The 16513-nt window shown below is 35.1% G+C and overlaps 1 protein-coding gene across 3 annotated transcripts in view; it reads left to right on the forward strand.

Moving 5' to 3' along the window:
- Positions 1-16513, forward strand: part of WDR11 (WD repeat domain 11) — a 52089-nt gene that overhangs the window by 14291 nt on the left and 21285 nt on the right. For all 3 annotated transcript variants that reach the window (XM_016149109.2, XM_016149110.2, XM_016149111.2), the window contains exons 10-14: positions 1309-1485; positions 3909-3993; positions 8997-9103; positions 11024-11099; positions 15340-15448. In XM_016149109.2, the coding sequence (XP_016004595.2) occupies positions 1309-1485; positions 3909-3993; positions 8997-9103; positions 11024-11099; positions 15340-15448 (554 nt within the window). The remainder of the gene's footprint in view (positions 1-1308; positions 1486-3908; positions 3994-8996; positions 9104-11023; positions 11100-15339; positions 15449-16513) is intronic.

The raw sequence follows: 16513 nt of genomic DNA on the forward strand, positions 1-16513 counted from the left end.
CATTTTAATTAAAACTTTTAATTAAACTTTTAATTTGAAATTCACTATATAGTTAGTGATAATTGAAAGCAGTTAAATTCAGAGGCCTGATTTATATTCCTTGGGTAAAGGCTGCTGCTTATTAAGGCCTAATCTGCCAACCTTGTGAATTGCCTCTGGAAGATGCCTGAAGATGGCAATTCTCAGGAGTCAACACCAGGCTACTGAAGGTGGGTACACACGGTACCTACCTGTTGAATTTCCCATTCCTTTAGATCCCATTTTTTGTTACCAAAGGTTAATATTGATTGTGTGGCTAATTCTAAAAAATCTTTTTTTTTTTTTTTGCATTAAATTGATGGCCATTTTTTCCTGTATATCTTATGGATTTTAAAATAACATTATTATTAAAACACCTTTTAGCCTCAAAAGATTATATTCAAAGCTCCATCACCCACTCCTAGTAATTATTTACATTTTTCCCTTTCACAGTATGTGTGTGTGTGTGTGTATACATATATCTGCTCACATATTCTTTATTATGTATTTTTGACAATTTAATCCCAGTAGTCAATAGTGGTTTACAGTAAGAAAATATTTATACCCTTTTTATTAAACGGTCTTGGTTTTGTTGTACTCTTCATATTAATATTTTGTTAGAGTGATTTTTATTGGAGTCATCTTTTTAGTATGAGACTTGATAACCTAAGTACAAATGCTGTATCTGAAAATAATGTCATTAAATACTTAACTCTCAAAAGTTGCAGTTTATATGTAATAATATTAATTAATTTTTATATTTATTTTACATATTTTTATATGAAGTAATTGTGAAGCTCTAATTTTGTAATTTCACAGACATGTTAAGTTTCTTGTTAGAAATCTAAATGAGTTCTTTGAACCTGTTGTTTGCAATTACAAAGGGCATCCATCAAAAGTGACTCTTTAAAAAGGCAGTAGGATGGGACCGCGCTGCAGCCTTCCACTCCACAGAGACTGCCCTCCAAACCGAGGCGCCTTGATTTGCCTTTGGTGCCCTCATACCAGCAACTTTGGCTGACGCATTGTTTCTTAGGAGACAAAGGTCCCCGAATTCTGGATGGCAGAACTCCTGAGTAATCTGTTTTTTGAGATGTCAGTGCAGTTTAGGTCCTATAGTCAAGTGCAGAGCCCTTGCATAGCCAAAGCCCCTGGAGTGCCACGTGACACCTTCTGGACCGGAGGATGCTCTTCTTGGTCTGAAGAATGTTTCCACTGGAATGTTGTTTGAGATTTTTAAGATCAGTACACGTTATAATTAACATGTTGGTATTTTTAATTGCCAATCAGGGCAAAGTGCAATTGCTGGGGAAGAACATCCCAAAGGCGCCGTTCTACAGGAAGTGCACCTCAAATTCCTGCTAACGGGTCTGCTTTCAGGACTGCCTTCACCACAATTTACGGTCCGTATGTGTCCGCCGCTGACCACCAAAAACATCAAGATGTATCGGCCACTGCTTGCTGTTGGTGAGTAGTGGACCTGCTCTTTTAATTCTTCATGCATGTTTTACTTTATAAGACATTTAAGTTTGCTGGTTACTAGAAAATCTTTCTTTCTCTTTGAAGCTAAGTGAAATCTTGTAAATACTCAAAATGTTTTTCTTCTTCTTTTTTCTCTCTCTTGTAAATCCACCCATCTTTTTATTTATAATTTGTCCACCTGACACGGACTAATAGAGACCCTGACACTATGGATGCCTTTTTGGTCAGGAGGGTAGTCCTTGTGTGATGCTGAATTGGACTCCTTGACTTTTCTTGGACCACCCGAAGCTCTTTCTATGCATGTCATTTTGTTAACTGATAAATAGTCATAGTTGGCATTTGAATAACAGCAGTGTTCTTCCTTTACTAGGAATTGCTTATTAAAATTTGTTAAAGATATTTATGGTCTCTGTAAACTAATATTTGCCTCTTGGAATTGCATAATTTTATATTGTAGATTGAAAAATTGGTGTGGGTTTCCACCTGCTATCACATTAATTTCACAGTAATGTGACTAACCTAATTTCTTTTATAGAAGAAAGCAAATTTTAATTTGCTATTAAGTATATAAGGTTAAAATGCATTTGTCTAGAATTTCAAAAAATAGTATCTGTTTGAAATTGCCAGCATTTTTTTAAAGATGCTATTTGTTGGCCTCTGGTTCTCTCCTCAGGAATATAGACATGTGATTTGTGACTTTTTTTCTTTCTAAAATGAAAACCTGACCACATTTGTTTGTTGCTAGTATGTCTCAATTTAGCCTAATGGTTGATTTGTGAATACCAAAGGTTCATTTGAATATTACTATTTCCCATTTTATTCATTACTGTCTTCTGAAAGTGATTTGAATTTTAAGGTTCAATAATCTGTGTGTACATATGTCCAGATTTATATAAATGCAGATTAATGTTTAATTTTAGCTTTAGCAACTACTGATTCATATTAAGCCTCTTATAGAGACTTTAATTAGGGATATGTCGATGTATAGTGTACGTACAATGTCAATAAGCCTAATTTGTTAGTTAGGATTTTATCAATTTCTTAGAGAAAATTACTTCTTGGGATAGCTAGATAATAGCAGATTCAGGGTCTGAGATTTCTATTGTAGAATAAGCTGTATTGTACTGGTACATAGTGAATATCAAGTCACTTATTAAATTTAATATAATAAAGTAAAAGCAAAAATATAAGCGCTTAAGGTTTTGCTGAGTCACTAGGGAAGATAAGCAGAATTCAGTTGTCGATCAGTCTCTTATGGTGCCCCTAGAGTATCAGATCATAGGTTTGTATCATCAAAATTGCAGAATGTAGAAGTCATGTGATTATTATGAAGATCTGTTAACTGAAAGTTTTCATAAATCTTCAGATATTACCGTGGAATTGATAAATATAAACAAGTGTAATACTGTTTTTTTCTAGAATAGGTTTACAAAATATTTCTGAAGCTGTATTTAGCAAGTAAGCTAAAAATTGAAATTTGCCTATCATTTTTACTTCATTATTACTATCACTAAATTTATTAGCATGTCTACATTCTCATGCTTTTTGTGAATTAATTTTTTTAAGTCAGGTACAGTGAGAAAGTGTGATTGACCAATTATACTGTGTACTTTTCTTAATAAAAACATTTTAAGGACTGAAGCATTACTTTCTTAAGTATGGCCATGTCTCTTCTGAGATCATAAAAAGCTTTAGACAAAATAACAACAACAAACCATAATTATAGTAATAACAGATATAGTAATAATCATATACTGCATGTCAGATACTACACTAAGTGTTTTACATATGTCTTCTCCAGCACACTTAATCTCCAGTGGATGAGTTTTCTCTTATACCCATGTTAAAGGGATAAAAGCACAGCTTTCGTGTGGGAAAGTGAGTTGTAAGAGTCGGGCAGAGCCAGGGCTTGAACTTGGGCTTCTTTGTGCAAATCCACAGTTAACCATCATACTTCACCACCTCTTTGTAATTTACTTAATATAAAAACTAAAACCAAAACAAAATCTTTGTAAAGAAAAATAGAAAAATCTGGTTAGTGAGTTCTGCTAGGTTGCATTTTTTTTTTGAAAACTAGCTATAATGAACATTCCAAATTTCAAAAACTATAAACTTCCATGTGTAAAAAAGCTGAGGAAAGTGCTTCTTCAAGTTTTATGTGTATTGAATTAGGTTTTGAAGTCTTTCCATTAAAGTCCTTGATTTAAGCAAGATTTCAGAGCCCAGGAGATTAGGCCCATTTTGACCAGAGGAGAGGTAATAGAAATTGAGTCTTTTTTAACACATAGCTTTGGTCCCTTTTTATAAAAGATGCACTTTGTAAAATTATTAAAATCTTGAGAAATGACTAATTGGAAAGATCTGGAACTCCTCCTAGGTAATACTCTTCCATTATGTCAATTTGATAGGTACAGGTAACGGTTCTGTCCTGGTGTACCATCTCACCAATGGGCTGCTGTACAAGGAGTTGAGCGTCCACTCATGTGAGGTCAGGTGAGTATGCCATTGTGTCAGTGACGTCGCAGACATGCCGAGCACCAGAACAAGTGCTCATAGACCCCCACTGACGACTTCTGCAGTGGTGATTGTTTGACTAAAAACTTCGGGTAATAAATATTCATGTCCAGCTAATGGCTATGCTAATCAAGGTGGGTACTAATCCTTTGCTTTTTATAAAGGACATTATGCAGTGGAGAATTTTTTCTTACTTACGTTGCTGCATCTTAATTATTTCTCCTAAGGTCCAGGCTGTTTTCTTCCTGGAAATCAACTGTGTTTTCTTCCTGGTAATCACTGTGTTTTCTTGTTCAGTTTTATTTAGTTTTTCATGTCTATAAGGATTTCTCAGTCGGACTGCTCCTGAAATATTTGAATAAAGTCAATTTAATTATTAATCTCATTTATGTCTTGTTTAGGCACCATCAGAATAGGACCAACACTATATAGCATTTATTGTCTCATTTTTCAGAGGTGATCTACTTAATGAATGCTCTGTAGGCAGAGATTTGTGGGACAGGGCCAAAATGACAGAAGAATCCCTCTTGCTTTCTGGTTTAAAGTGCATACCTATCTGCTCTATGGCGTTATTTTGTTAAGCATATGGCTATTTTCCTGTTTTGCCCTATCAAGGATGGATTGTGAAGTTATACATGTGTCATATAATGTAATTAAGTTGCCAGTATTTTTTGATGATCTTTTAACAAAAGTATAAGTCAGACCATTTTCTGTTCTCTGTGCATTATAAGTATAGGCCTCAGATATACATTAAAATTCTTAGTGAACCCTTATGCAACACATTATTCTGAGTAAATGCATTTTCTGAATGGGGAAGGGTCAACCCTTTGCACATCACAACTGCCGCTTGTGATGGAAGTTTCTGAAAATTTACATTGCCTTATTCTTGTAGGCCCATTGTTTTGGGGTCCAGCCTTGAGCGACTGTTTATCGCACCTTATGCTGTGCCCTTCAGTGTCTCCCTAAGTACATTTACATGGAGTAATAACGTCTTCGGAAGTGTTAGGCTTTGGGGGCGCAGTGACACAGTTATCTGTTTGGACCCTCAGGCCGCACACCTGCCTTTTCTTCCAGGCCAAGCACCCTGCTGCCACTGCTGGTGCCGTCTCCTTTGCTTCCTGTCTACATTTCTTCTCTTGACATTTCCTTTCACGCTGGCCTTTTGTGTGTAGTGTTTCCGTTTATAGCTAATATCAACCAGTCAAAACTCTCCATTTAATCTATACTTGTTCTAAGGATTCTGTTAAGTGTTAATACTTTGCATGCATCATTTCATCGAATCTCCACTACAATTCCATGCGGGAGGCACAGTTATTACTCCCTATTTATAGAAGAGAAACCGAGTATTATAATCTGTGGAAAGTTAGATGGAACTGAGCTCTTATGGTGTGTGCGCTAGATCTCCAGCTAAAAAACGCACATTTTGTCACTAAGATAAAAATTTGACTGAGCCAGGATCCGTGCTAAGAGTTTCGTACATACTTCTGGAAAATCAAGACATTTTCATTTTTTTCTAAACACCGAAATCTTTTAATAAAGACGCAGTAGCTAGTTTATCAGTGAGATTTGTTTGTTTCTTTTAGTAAGATTTTGCTCAGTTAGGTTGTGTCACTAAATGCATGACTTAACACATGATATAACATTTGTTATTGAGTAACACTGAAAGTATAAGTGTTACTTGGGATACCCAATAACTAACAGACGTGCTACTCAGACAGGCTGGTGGGGTAGATGATCACACAAATGTGTTTCATTTTTTCATATGAACTTTCCCTTTTAATTACCATTTTGAAGCTAACTCACCTTTTGTATCCAGAGCTGGTACCCAAGAATGTGATAAAATCCTGCTGTCTTTATATTTCAGTTAATGCAATTATAGTATTATAATTAAAAACCATTATGAAAATTTTTCAATATGTTAACTTATTAGCAATAAACCCAATACATTCCTATTCACATGCAAATCAAGGGCCAACTTTCAGAAAGTTGTTTTTCTGCCTTGAACTAAATGTGTTTTTTAAAACCACTTAATCTTAAGTGTTTGAATTTTATGCATATGCATGGCCAGGGGCTGCCTAACTGCAGATGGTTGTATCTCTGTGGTTTTTTTAAAACCGTAATGTTTTAACCAGTTATGTTTTAAGAGTAAGTATGGAGCATCTTCAGTATGCTTGCAAACAGACATCTTTGAAGCTTATAATCTATTGGAAGATACTTAAAAGTAAATGAAGTGGAGTGGTACATGTAGGTTTTCTTAGAGTATTAAATTGCTTAGATTATTAGTTTGTGTCTTTGACCAGTAGACTCAATTTATAACAATATAGCCCAATACCATTTTCAGTATCAAAAATTATTAGAACAGTAGTTTATATGGGTATCAGAATGTTGTTGACTCAGTATTGCTTTAAGTAAATTGAGTGATTTTGGAAAGTAAAATGATCTCTATTTTGTTTGTAAATTTGCGGAAGTTACTTTGATATACTCGTAGAACTTAAGGGCCTTTCCAGAAGTGTGTACTCCCCTAGCTCCCGAGTGGGGGTCAACAGGCCCAGCTTGGGGAAGCTGTAGGAGTCGGAGCCCAAATACCCACTGTTAAGGTCGCTCAGTAGTTAGGAATCCTGCAGGGCAAATCTAGATCAAGTCAGAAAATGCGCTAGTGTTCTTACCAATTTTTTATAGAGCTCAATGTGTAGTTTAAACCTAAACAGTAGTTTTCTAATCCTGAGAGCGCTGTGGTGTTCAATTTTGTTTGACAAATTTTCATTCTTTTGAGAAGTAATCCCCTCCTTAATCTACTTTGAAGTCCAACTAGATTATTATTTTCTTGTAATTTTCTTCAGTAGTTATTGGACATATAAGCTGCTGCTGGAATCTGCTCAAAGGCGGCATGCTCAGAATGTTGGGTGACAAATAAGCAGCCACCCCATGTTCTGTTATACCCTGAACACTGGGGCGTCTTCTAAACAGTGGGAGCAGCACTTCTTGAATATGTATGGCACTAATAAACATAAGGAGGCGTGCTGGGCTTTTCTCAAACGTCATTTACTTAATCTAATGGAATTTACTGAGCGCCTCCCATCTGCCCGGCAAGATGTGGCATGACACCTCCTTTCCCAGAGAGCACAGTCCGCTGCAGCCACACTGTTTCCTCGGCTGATCAGGCTGTCGGGCAAAACCCTATTTGCCCTTCGAGGCTCAGCTTTAATGGCTATCCGGGAACCACCCCTGCCTGGCTCTGAGACCAGATTCCGTGTGACTCTTAAAAGCTTCTGTTGAGTTCTGCTAGGTCGTAAGCTCCAGAAGGACAGTGATTATATCTGTCTCATTCACAGCTGGATTTCCAGCACCTAGTGTCCTCGTTGGCATATACTGGGTACTTACAGACATATTTTTAAAAATAAGAAGCAGAGACTGGGAGGACTGGGATTCTTGGTGTCCAGGGATGGGGGCATCACTAGACAGAAGCTTAAGTAGCTCACACTGCCAGCAATAAACTCGGAGAGTATGTCTTAAGGTTCCTGTGGTTTTCTGGTTCCGTAAGGTCTGATTGAAGCTATCAGAGTAACAGAGAGAACAGAATACGTCTAGAATGATTCCTCTCTCCTTTTGTTCACTCTTGAGTAGAAAACTTAATCAGTACTGTTACATGCTAGGGTAAGAGAAGAGAAACAAGAGACAAAGACACTTTTTCAGTGAATAATTAACCAAATTATACTGCATTCACTATAGGTGTGGTTTGAATTTAGTAAATGGGGAGGCCTCATGAACAAGATAGGGCTTGAATTAGATTTTAACATAGTAATACCGATAATGATGATAATTGCTAATACTTAGAGTATTTACTTTGTGCCAGGCCTTCTTTATGCACTCAATGTTCTTATTTTTCACAACAGATAAGATACAGAAACAAATGTGGAGAGACCAGCTAGAGCCAAGACTTGCATTCGAGTAGTATTGAAGAGGGAAAGAGGGAAGTCATGCCAGGCTTAGAAATTCTCAAGAGTACTCAAGTTTCAAGCAGCCTAATCTGCGTGCAATTATAGTATTGGGATTAATACTATATTAATTCAATATAAAATATACAATTTTATATTTAAAGAAATAACTTTAAATATAAAACTAAATGTCAGAACTGCTCAACTCCGCCATTGTGTCATGAAAGCGACCATCGACAGGATGGTAAAAATGCTTGTCCCTTAAGTGCTGGGGAGCAAGTACCTGTGGAACAGAGGTTTAGATTTCCTTCCCAGCCAGCCTCTCTTGCCTTTTAAGCAACACAGGGTAGTAGGACAGTGTTTCTCACTTCTTGTTATGGCTCTGACGGTCCACTTGTCCAGTGTCCGCCCCTCTTCCATCCTCTGCAAGCCATGATGGCGAGTACTCCAGTTATGTTAGTGGGGACAACACGTGGACTCACCTGCGATCAGTCCCACATAAAGGAGACTCCAAGGGCATTGGGACAGGTTACTGTCTTATCAGCATGTCTTTTCTTTGAGATTTTTTCCTTTGTGCTTTTTCTCTAATTGATTTATGATTTGGAACTTTCAGCCACTTCCAAATCTCACTGTTTAGTTTGTATTGTTTGTTTCAGGAATTTCTGCTTCCTAACCAGGAATTTTGATAAAATTCCTGAGTGTGCTCAACTTTAAGCAGTTGACTTAGGATATTTCTATACCATTTGTTTTTAAGCAACAGAATATTCAGAAACTACTGTTATGTGACTCTCCTTTGCCAGATTTTAATAGTTATTTTAATTCTGCTGTAAATACCAGTAACTAAACTACCTTGTCATTACATTTGGAGATAAAGTTTTAATTAGAAATAATTTCATATATGTTAGAAATGTATGGTAATATAGTCTGAAATAAGGTCATATTAATATTATTTCTTAATAAAATTTAAGTCTTAAGAAAACTTATTTTTTTAATTAATTTTTTACTTAAAAGGATATCAGAAAATCTTTGTTTCACTTCTCATTACAGGGGTATTGAATGGACAAGTTTGACTGGTTTTCTGTCTTTTGCTACCTCAACACCAAACAATATGGGATTAGTGAGAAATGAACTTCAGCTGGTTGATCTTCCAACAGGTTTGTGTGTTTATTAAAAGATTCAAAATGGTTTGTTATATCGATCAAAGATGTCATTTATTAACATGTTCCAAAGTATTTTTTTTCACCTGGGAGTTTTTTTCTTGTATTCTGTGTTTGTTTATTTATTTTTTGTTCTGTAATAATTGCCCTAGAAAAGACTCATTATTGTATGCAAATTGTGTTAACACATGTGTATGGTAAAATGGAATACCATTAGCCTGAACAGACAGATTCATAAATAACTACGATATCAGTTCTTCTTTTAAGTTCATTATTATAGTTAACCGAAAGTACAGTTTTAAAACAAATCTTTTTAGTTCAACTTCATTAGAATCTAGTTCAAAATTCTGAACTTTTAGGAAACCCTTAAAAAACTTATAATATGGATTGTTTTAAATGCTAAAATTTAAAACTTTTGATAGTCTCTGGGTGACTGCATAGGGAAATTTAATTTGGAAGTTTAAAGACTGCAATAAAACATTCCAGTAAAGTACCTTGTTCAGAATTGTTAAACCTACAGCCCAATGAGTTTTAAAATGAAAAACTTGAAAATAGAATAGGTGAGCATTTCAAATTATTTTATGGCACGTGCAGTGACTTCAAATAAGTTTTTTTTTACGAAACTGTGGTTTCTTTAAAATGGCAAAGCAGTATAAATACATGTAGATGGTTTTAACCATGAAGATGTGTTTGAGTGTGTAACGTGCAATAAATCACATGTACGGTTGCTTCCTTTTATTCTCCATATATATTTCCAAGATGTAGTTGAGAACAACTGACATACTTTTCAGAGTTTGTTACTAAACCTCAAGGAATTAGTCCCACCTTAGACCAGTGCTGCTCTAGTTTCATTGGAATTGACCTGCCCAGCAACCTCTATCCCAGATTTCTGATTTGCCAACAAATGCACTGGTGCTTCTAGTTGTGTGGGAGCCCAGAGACGATAGGGTGTTTGCTCTTGTCATTCACTAAAAAATCCCTGTTCACTTTTTTCAGTCAGCTCAAGTTCAGGAATTTTAGGTAACTTAAAATCTGTCTTTTACAAATTTATTTTTGAGGAACAAATTTCTAAGTGATAGTTACTGACCTTTTTAAGTGGGACATTTGCGTTCATAGATGATACTTCTATAGCCTTGTCTTCTAAGGAGGTTGGCAGACTCACAGAGTTAGGAAAGGATGTGCAGTATCTGGCGAACCCAAACAGTGAGATTCCATTTGATGCCGGTGAAGAGCAGGGAGGATGCAGGCCTCTTTCAGTTGTCTTTAAATTGAATGTGTTCTCTCTTTTGTTTAATGTAAATAAAAATCTAGGGAAAGATACTAAAATATTTGTTCAGACATAAGGTACAATTCGTATTTTTTTTTTTAATTAGATAATCATTTAACTTCTTGGGCAGCTAACTAATTCTTATCAGTCCCCAATTTTAGTTTATAGAGACCTTTTGATAGAAACATGTCAGAATATTTTAGTTGAGTATTTTGCACATGGGACAAGAAACCTTAAATATGTTAGCATTTGTCCCTCTAGTTAGCGTTCATAAGTATGGGAATGTTTATATTTAAACAGACTAGTATTTACAGTAGACAGTTGCTCTCCTATAAATGCATTTAAACTTTAGAAATTGATAGTTCTAAATTTTTTAAATTAAATTATTTGAAAGACACCATAGAAGGAATTCAGGAACTCTATAACAAGTGAGAATATCTTTTTATAAAATAGACATTTAAATATAAGTAATATATTATTGGTCTTTAACTTGTAATACTTTGGAGAATACTTTCTGAGTTTAGATTATTAGAAACAGCTGAGAAGCAAACGGGCGCATGAATGGGAGGATAGACGGTAGCACTGATGGTTTAGCTTCTTGCATGTTTTATGTGCCGTTTTCACATTCTCTTGAATGTTTGCAATTAAAGGTAGGAGCATTGCTTTCCGGGGTGAACGAGGCAATGATGAATCGCCCATCGAAATGATTAAAGTATCACATTTGAAGTAAGTGTCAACCTAAAAAATTCTATTATATTATCACAATGGGATCTCAAGGATTTTTTTTTAAGAAACTGAGAATATGCTAGAATGCATATAGAATTTCTTAGTGATTGCAAATGGTGATGTGCAGCCATATCTAAGAAAATGCTTTGATGACAGAATTAAGTTACTATTGCTTTCGATGCTACACTTCTGAAAAATGTAACCTTCGTATGGGTCTTAACATTTCATTAGATTGGTAAAACCATCAACCCTGTTTTGTTCTGCTGTTGTTACATTGATATAAATGTCTGTTGCCCACTAAGAAAATGTTATCTGGTGAAATTCTGAAGCACTTCCACCTCGACATGGGTTCATTGACTTAAACAATTTATTTTCTTTATAATTCATACCCATTTTAGTTCCAGTAAGTTTTTTAGTTTTTTGTTCCAAAGCAAAATGCATGTACAGGTGGATTATTAAAAATAGAAACTGAATAAAAACCAATCAAAAGATCAAAGAAAGGAGCAAGTTCTCTAAAATAGTTCTCAAATTTTCTTTAGCATTTCTATAGGTTCTTTGCATTTTCCATATAAATTTTAGAATCAATTATTAGTTTTACCGAAAGAGGTTTCCTAGGATTTTGATTGGGATTGCACTGACTCCATAGATTAAGGTGGGGAAGAAGTCACATCGTAAGTTTTGTGATCCGTGAAATGGTGTATCTCTTCACCTATTTAGGTCTTCTTTAATTTCAGTAATCTTTTGTGGTTTTCAGTGTATAGGTCTTACAAATCATTTGTTAATTATCTTCTGTTTTTCTTTGATGTTATTTTAAGTTTTTTTTTTTATTTTGACTTGCAATTATTTATTGTACACTGAAATAATTAATTTTTTTTATATTGACCTTGCGACCATGCTAAACTTAATTATTTTAGTAATATTTTTGTTGGTATTCTATATAGACACATTGTGTTGTTTGCTATAAAGATGCTTCTATGCCTTTCTGGTCTGGTCTGTAGGCCTTTTTTTTTAGGACCTCCAGTACCAGCTTGAATGGAAGTGATGAGAACTGACATCTTTGCTCTGTGTCTGGACCTTATGAGAAAGTGTTCAGTCTTTAACATTAAATATAACATTAGCTGTAGATTTTTTTGTAGATGCCCTTTGTTGGGTTGAGGGAGTTTTCTAGTCCTAGTTTGCTGAAACTTTGTATCATTAAATGGGCATTGAATTTGTCAGATGTTTTTCTGCATTCGTGGACATCATCATATGATATATTTTTGTTTTGTTCTTTATATTGGCTAATATGATGAATTACACTTGATTTTTCAAACATTAAACCAACTTTACATTCTTGGGATAAATTCCACTTGGCCATCATGTAATACTGGATTTGATTTACTAATATTTTGGTACATTGCTGGGCTTGATATGCTAATATTTTACTAAGGACTTTTACATCTATGTCCTTGAAGGATATTGGGCTAATTTTTGTGTAATATCTTTATCTGGTTTCAGAATCAGGGTAATGTTGACCTCAGTACAATGAGTCGTGACTTATTGCCTTCTTTTTTTTTTCTGGATGAGTTTATATAGAATTGATATTTCTTCCTTCAATAGGATAAATTCACCAGGGAGCCCATCTGGACCTAGAATTTTCCTTGTGGAAAAATTTTTCAGGACAACTTTAATTTCTTTCATAGCTATAGAGCTATTTAGGCTTTTCGTTTTGTTTATCAGGGAACGTTGGTAGTTGGTGTCTTTCAGGTAATCTGTTTATTTCATTAAAGTTGTTGAATATATTGATATAAACTTGTTCATAATATTCTCATTCTTTGATATCTGTTTGATTTGAGTGATGTCTCTTTCATTCCTGATGTCAATAAATTGTGTCAATCAATTTTATTGATCTTTTCAAAGAACTTCTTTGGTTTCTTTGATTTTTTTTCTATGGTTTCTTATTTTCTGTTACATTAACTACCATGCTTATCTTTTTTTGTTTTTCTTCTGCTTGCTTTGGTTTTAATGTGTTCTTTTTCTAGTTTCTTAAGGTAGAACTTTAGATGTTTGAATTATGGTCTTTAAAATTTAAGATAAAGCAATTAATGCTATATAAGTACTACTTTTTCTGTACCCTACAATTTGTTGATATGATAAACTTCTTTTTTAATTTATTTTAAATGTTTTTTAAGTTACTATGCAATATTTATAAATACATTGTTTCATTTCAAAATACTTAGGTTTTTTTCAGATATCTTTCTATTAGTTTCTGTTAGGGTCAAAGCATATTTTATATATATTTGTTTTTTTAAATTTAATTTGATTGTTAAATGGCCTAGAATATGATCTGTCTTAGTGAATGTTCTGTGTGCACTTGCAAATATTGTGTATTCTTCTGTTGTTAGTTAGACTATTTCATAAATGTCAGTTCAAGTTGGTTTATATTCTTTTGTATTTTTACTGATTTTCTTCCTGTTTTTTTCTCTATTACTGAGAGATATGTTAATATCTTGAACTTTATTTATGGATTTATTTATTTATTTGGAAGAACTCAAGTTCTTGCTTTGGGTATTTTAAAGCTCTGTTACTAGGTATATACTTACCTGTTATCGTTCCGTCCTTTTGATTAACTGACTTTATCATTCTAAAATATTCTATTTGTTTTGGTAATATTCTTTGAACAGAAGTCAGTCTGATTTGTCCGATTAGTATAATTACTCCATCTTTCTTTTGATTAGTGTTTGCATGATGTATCTTTTCTCAGCATTTTACATATAACTTATCTGTGTTTTTATATTTAAAGTCGATTTCTCGTAGACAGCATATAATTGGGGCTTGTTTTTTATTTGCTCTGACAATCCCTGTTTTTCACTACAGTGTTTAAATTATTTATGTTTCATGTAATTATCAATATGGCTTACGTTTAAATCAACCATGTTGCTATTTTCTACTTTTTTATTTTAAATGAATTAATAAAGATAGTTTTTAGTTTATTAGGCTTGATTTCTTAGATGCAAAATACCAATTAAAAAACCCATATAAACTAAAGTTCTTTGGGAGAGTTCATCAGTCATGTTTGAAAATGCGAAGTAGTCTGAGATTAGAGTTAGAGAGTTGCTCAGTTAAACTGTGTGGGGTCTGGTCTCTTCTGTTTCAGTCAGTCCTGACCCCACATGTGCCTGTGAATCAGTAAATCTAAAACGATTGATCACGTTACCCCCTACTTCCAGTCCTTCAGCAATCCACTGTTCCCTTCACAGTAAATTTCGACCTCCCCTGGCATGGCACGTTAGGATGTTCGGGGCCTTTTATAATGTGATCCGGCTCTCGCATTCTAATCTTCCTCCTCACGCCGACTGCTCTTGCATACTCTGCCTTGTAGGGAGCCTGTTTTCCCAGACGTGCGGTGCCCTTTCCTGCCTTCTGCCACTTGTCGCATGTGTAATTCCGCCTAGAATGCCGTTTCCCTGCTGTCAAACTTAATCTCCTCTTTCATGATGAATCTTTAAAGCATTTACCAGATTCTATGCTATATAATTTACATATATACCTTTATGTTAGATACAATTAAAAATGTAATATGTTGCATTTGTATAAGCCATCATGGTTTATAAAAATTTTAAATTCTTTTATATGCACTATCTTTTTTTTTTATCCTATATTATTTAGTGAGGTAGGCAAGACAGGTGTTATTAACACCGTCTTAAAGGTCAGTAAAATAAAACTCAAAAAAGTTATATGGTTTGCCCGAGGCCACGTAATTAATTATAAAGTGGCAGACTTGGCCCTGAGGGGGGGAACCTGAGTCCTCTGATGCACCAAATACAGGGATCTGCTTTGTCACATTTCCTCAGTGTTACCCTACAGAAACGTTATAGACTTTTTCACATAATTTTTACCATAACCTGCTTAACAGTCCATCAGGGAAGGCGAGAGAGGCAGGTAGTAGTGTTCTCACGTGACGTATGAGAAAATCGAGCCTCGGGACGGTCGCCGTAAGTCGTAGCACCAGGATGTGCATCCTTGCCGTTCCACACGCCTCCTTCCGAGCTGGGCTCCTTGTCCAAGGGTGGCTGTTTGGCTGTTTGGTCATCGATAAGCGTTTCCTTAAGATTGCTAATCACAGGGCTAGATGTTAGTTTAAGTTGTCTGTGTTTAGAATGTGTCATCTGAATTTTCTGATTTACTGAACTTTCTATTTGTACTAGGGATGGTAAAAATCTTGCAAAAAGGGGTAATTTAGTAATTTTGTTCATTTTAGGCAGTATTTGGCAGTTGTATTCAAAGACAAACCCCTGGAGTTATGGGATGTTAGGACGTGTACCCTTCTTAGAGAAATGTCCAAAAACTTCCCTGCAATAACTGCTTTGGTAAGTTACAGTCAAAGAACTAAGTAGTTAATTAGATATGTACATATGTGGTGAACATTTTTCTTTAGCTCGAATTGAAATTATTACTGTCTTGTATTTTCTTGTTAAAATGTGTGTTCGGTGAAGATCTTAATAAATGGCGATAGCTCTTATTTTCTTAGATGGGTTAAGGTAATATCGTATTAGTGCAATTCCAATTAAAATGCTATTTAGCTATTTTGAGGAACATTATAAACATATTATCAAATGTTTATGAAAGAGTAAAGGTTGTAATAGTTAAGTCAGCCCTGAAAAAAGAGGAGTAATGTGAGAGGTGGGAGAGGGGCCCACCCTACCTGGTAAGAGTTTAGATTACAAAACCAGAGAAATGAAAGCAATGTCATTGGACCAAGAACAGGAAATGAGCTAAAACCGTAAAGAGCTCATTAGCAGACCCACGAATGTTTGGGAACCTAACGTACAGTGAAGGAGCTCACAAATCCATGGGGCAGGACGGGCCATTTAGTAAGAAGTCTTGAGAAAACTCTCACTTTATGGAGGGGAAATACTGAATCTACCTAATATATTCAGAGATGGGCTCCACAAGATTAAAGACCTAAATGTAAAAAAAGTAAAATTATAAAAAATTATATAATCAGGTATAGAAGAATGTTTATGTATTCTAGTGGCACAAGAGGACATCAGAAGCTCAAACCAAAAGGCAAAAAATTAATACATTTAATTACATAAAGATCGATATTTTCTGTTCAATGAAAGATACCAATGTCAATGTTAAATATGGAAGACAAATTTGAAAAAGAAATTTTCCAGTGTCTTACTGACAAAGGACTAACTAATCCCTAGGGTAATGGTGCCAACCTTTTTGGCACCAGGGACCAGTGTTCCTATGAGAATCAAATGTTTGATGATCTGAGGTGGAGCCGAGGCGGTGATGCTCGTGCTGGGGAGCGGCTGCAGATACAAATGAAGCTTCGCTCACCCGCTGCTCACCTCCTGCTGTGTGGCCTGGTTCCTAACAGGCCACGAACTGGTACTGCTATGCAGCCTGGGGATTGGGGACCCCTG

Source organism: Rousettus aegyptiacus, unplaced genomic scaffold, assembly GCF_014176215.1.
Source record: "Rousettus aegyptiacus isolate mRouAeg1 unplaced genomic scaffold, mRouAeg1.p scaffold_m13_p_6, whole genome shotgun sequence".
Classification (NCBI taxonomy): Eukaryota; Metazoa; Chordata; class Mammalia; order Chiroptera; family Pteropodidae; genus Rousettus; species Rousettus aegyptiacus.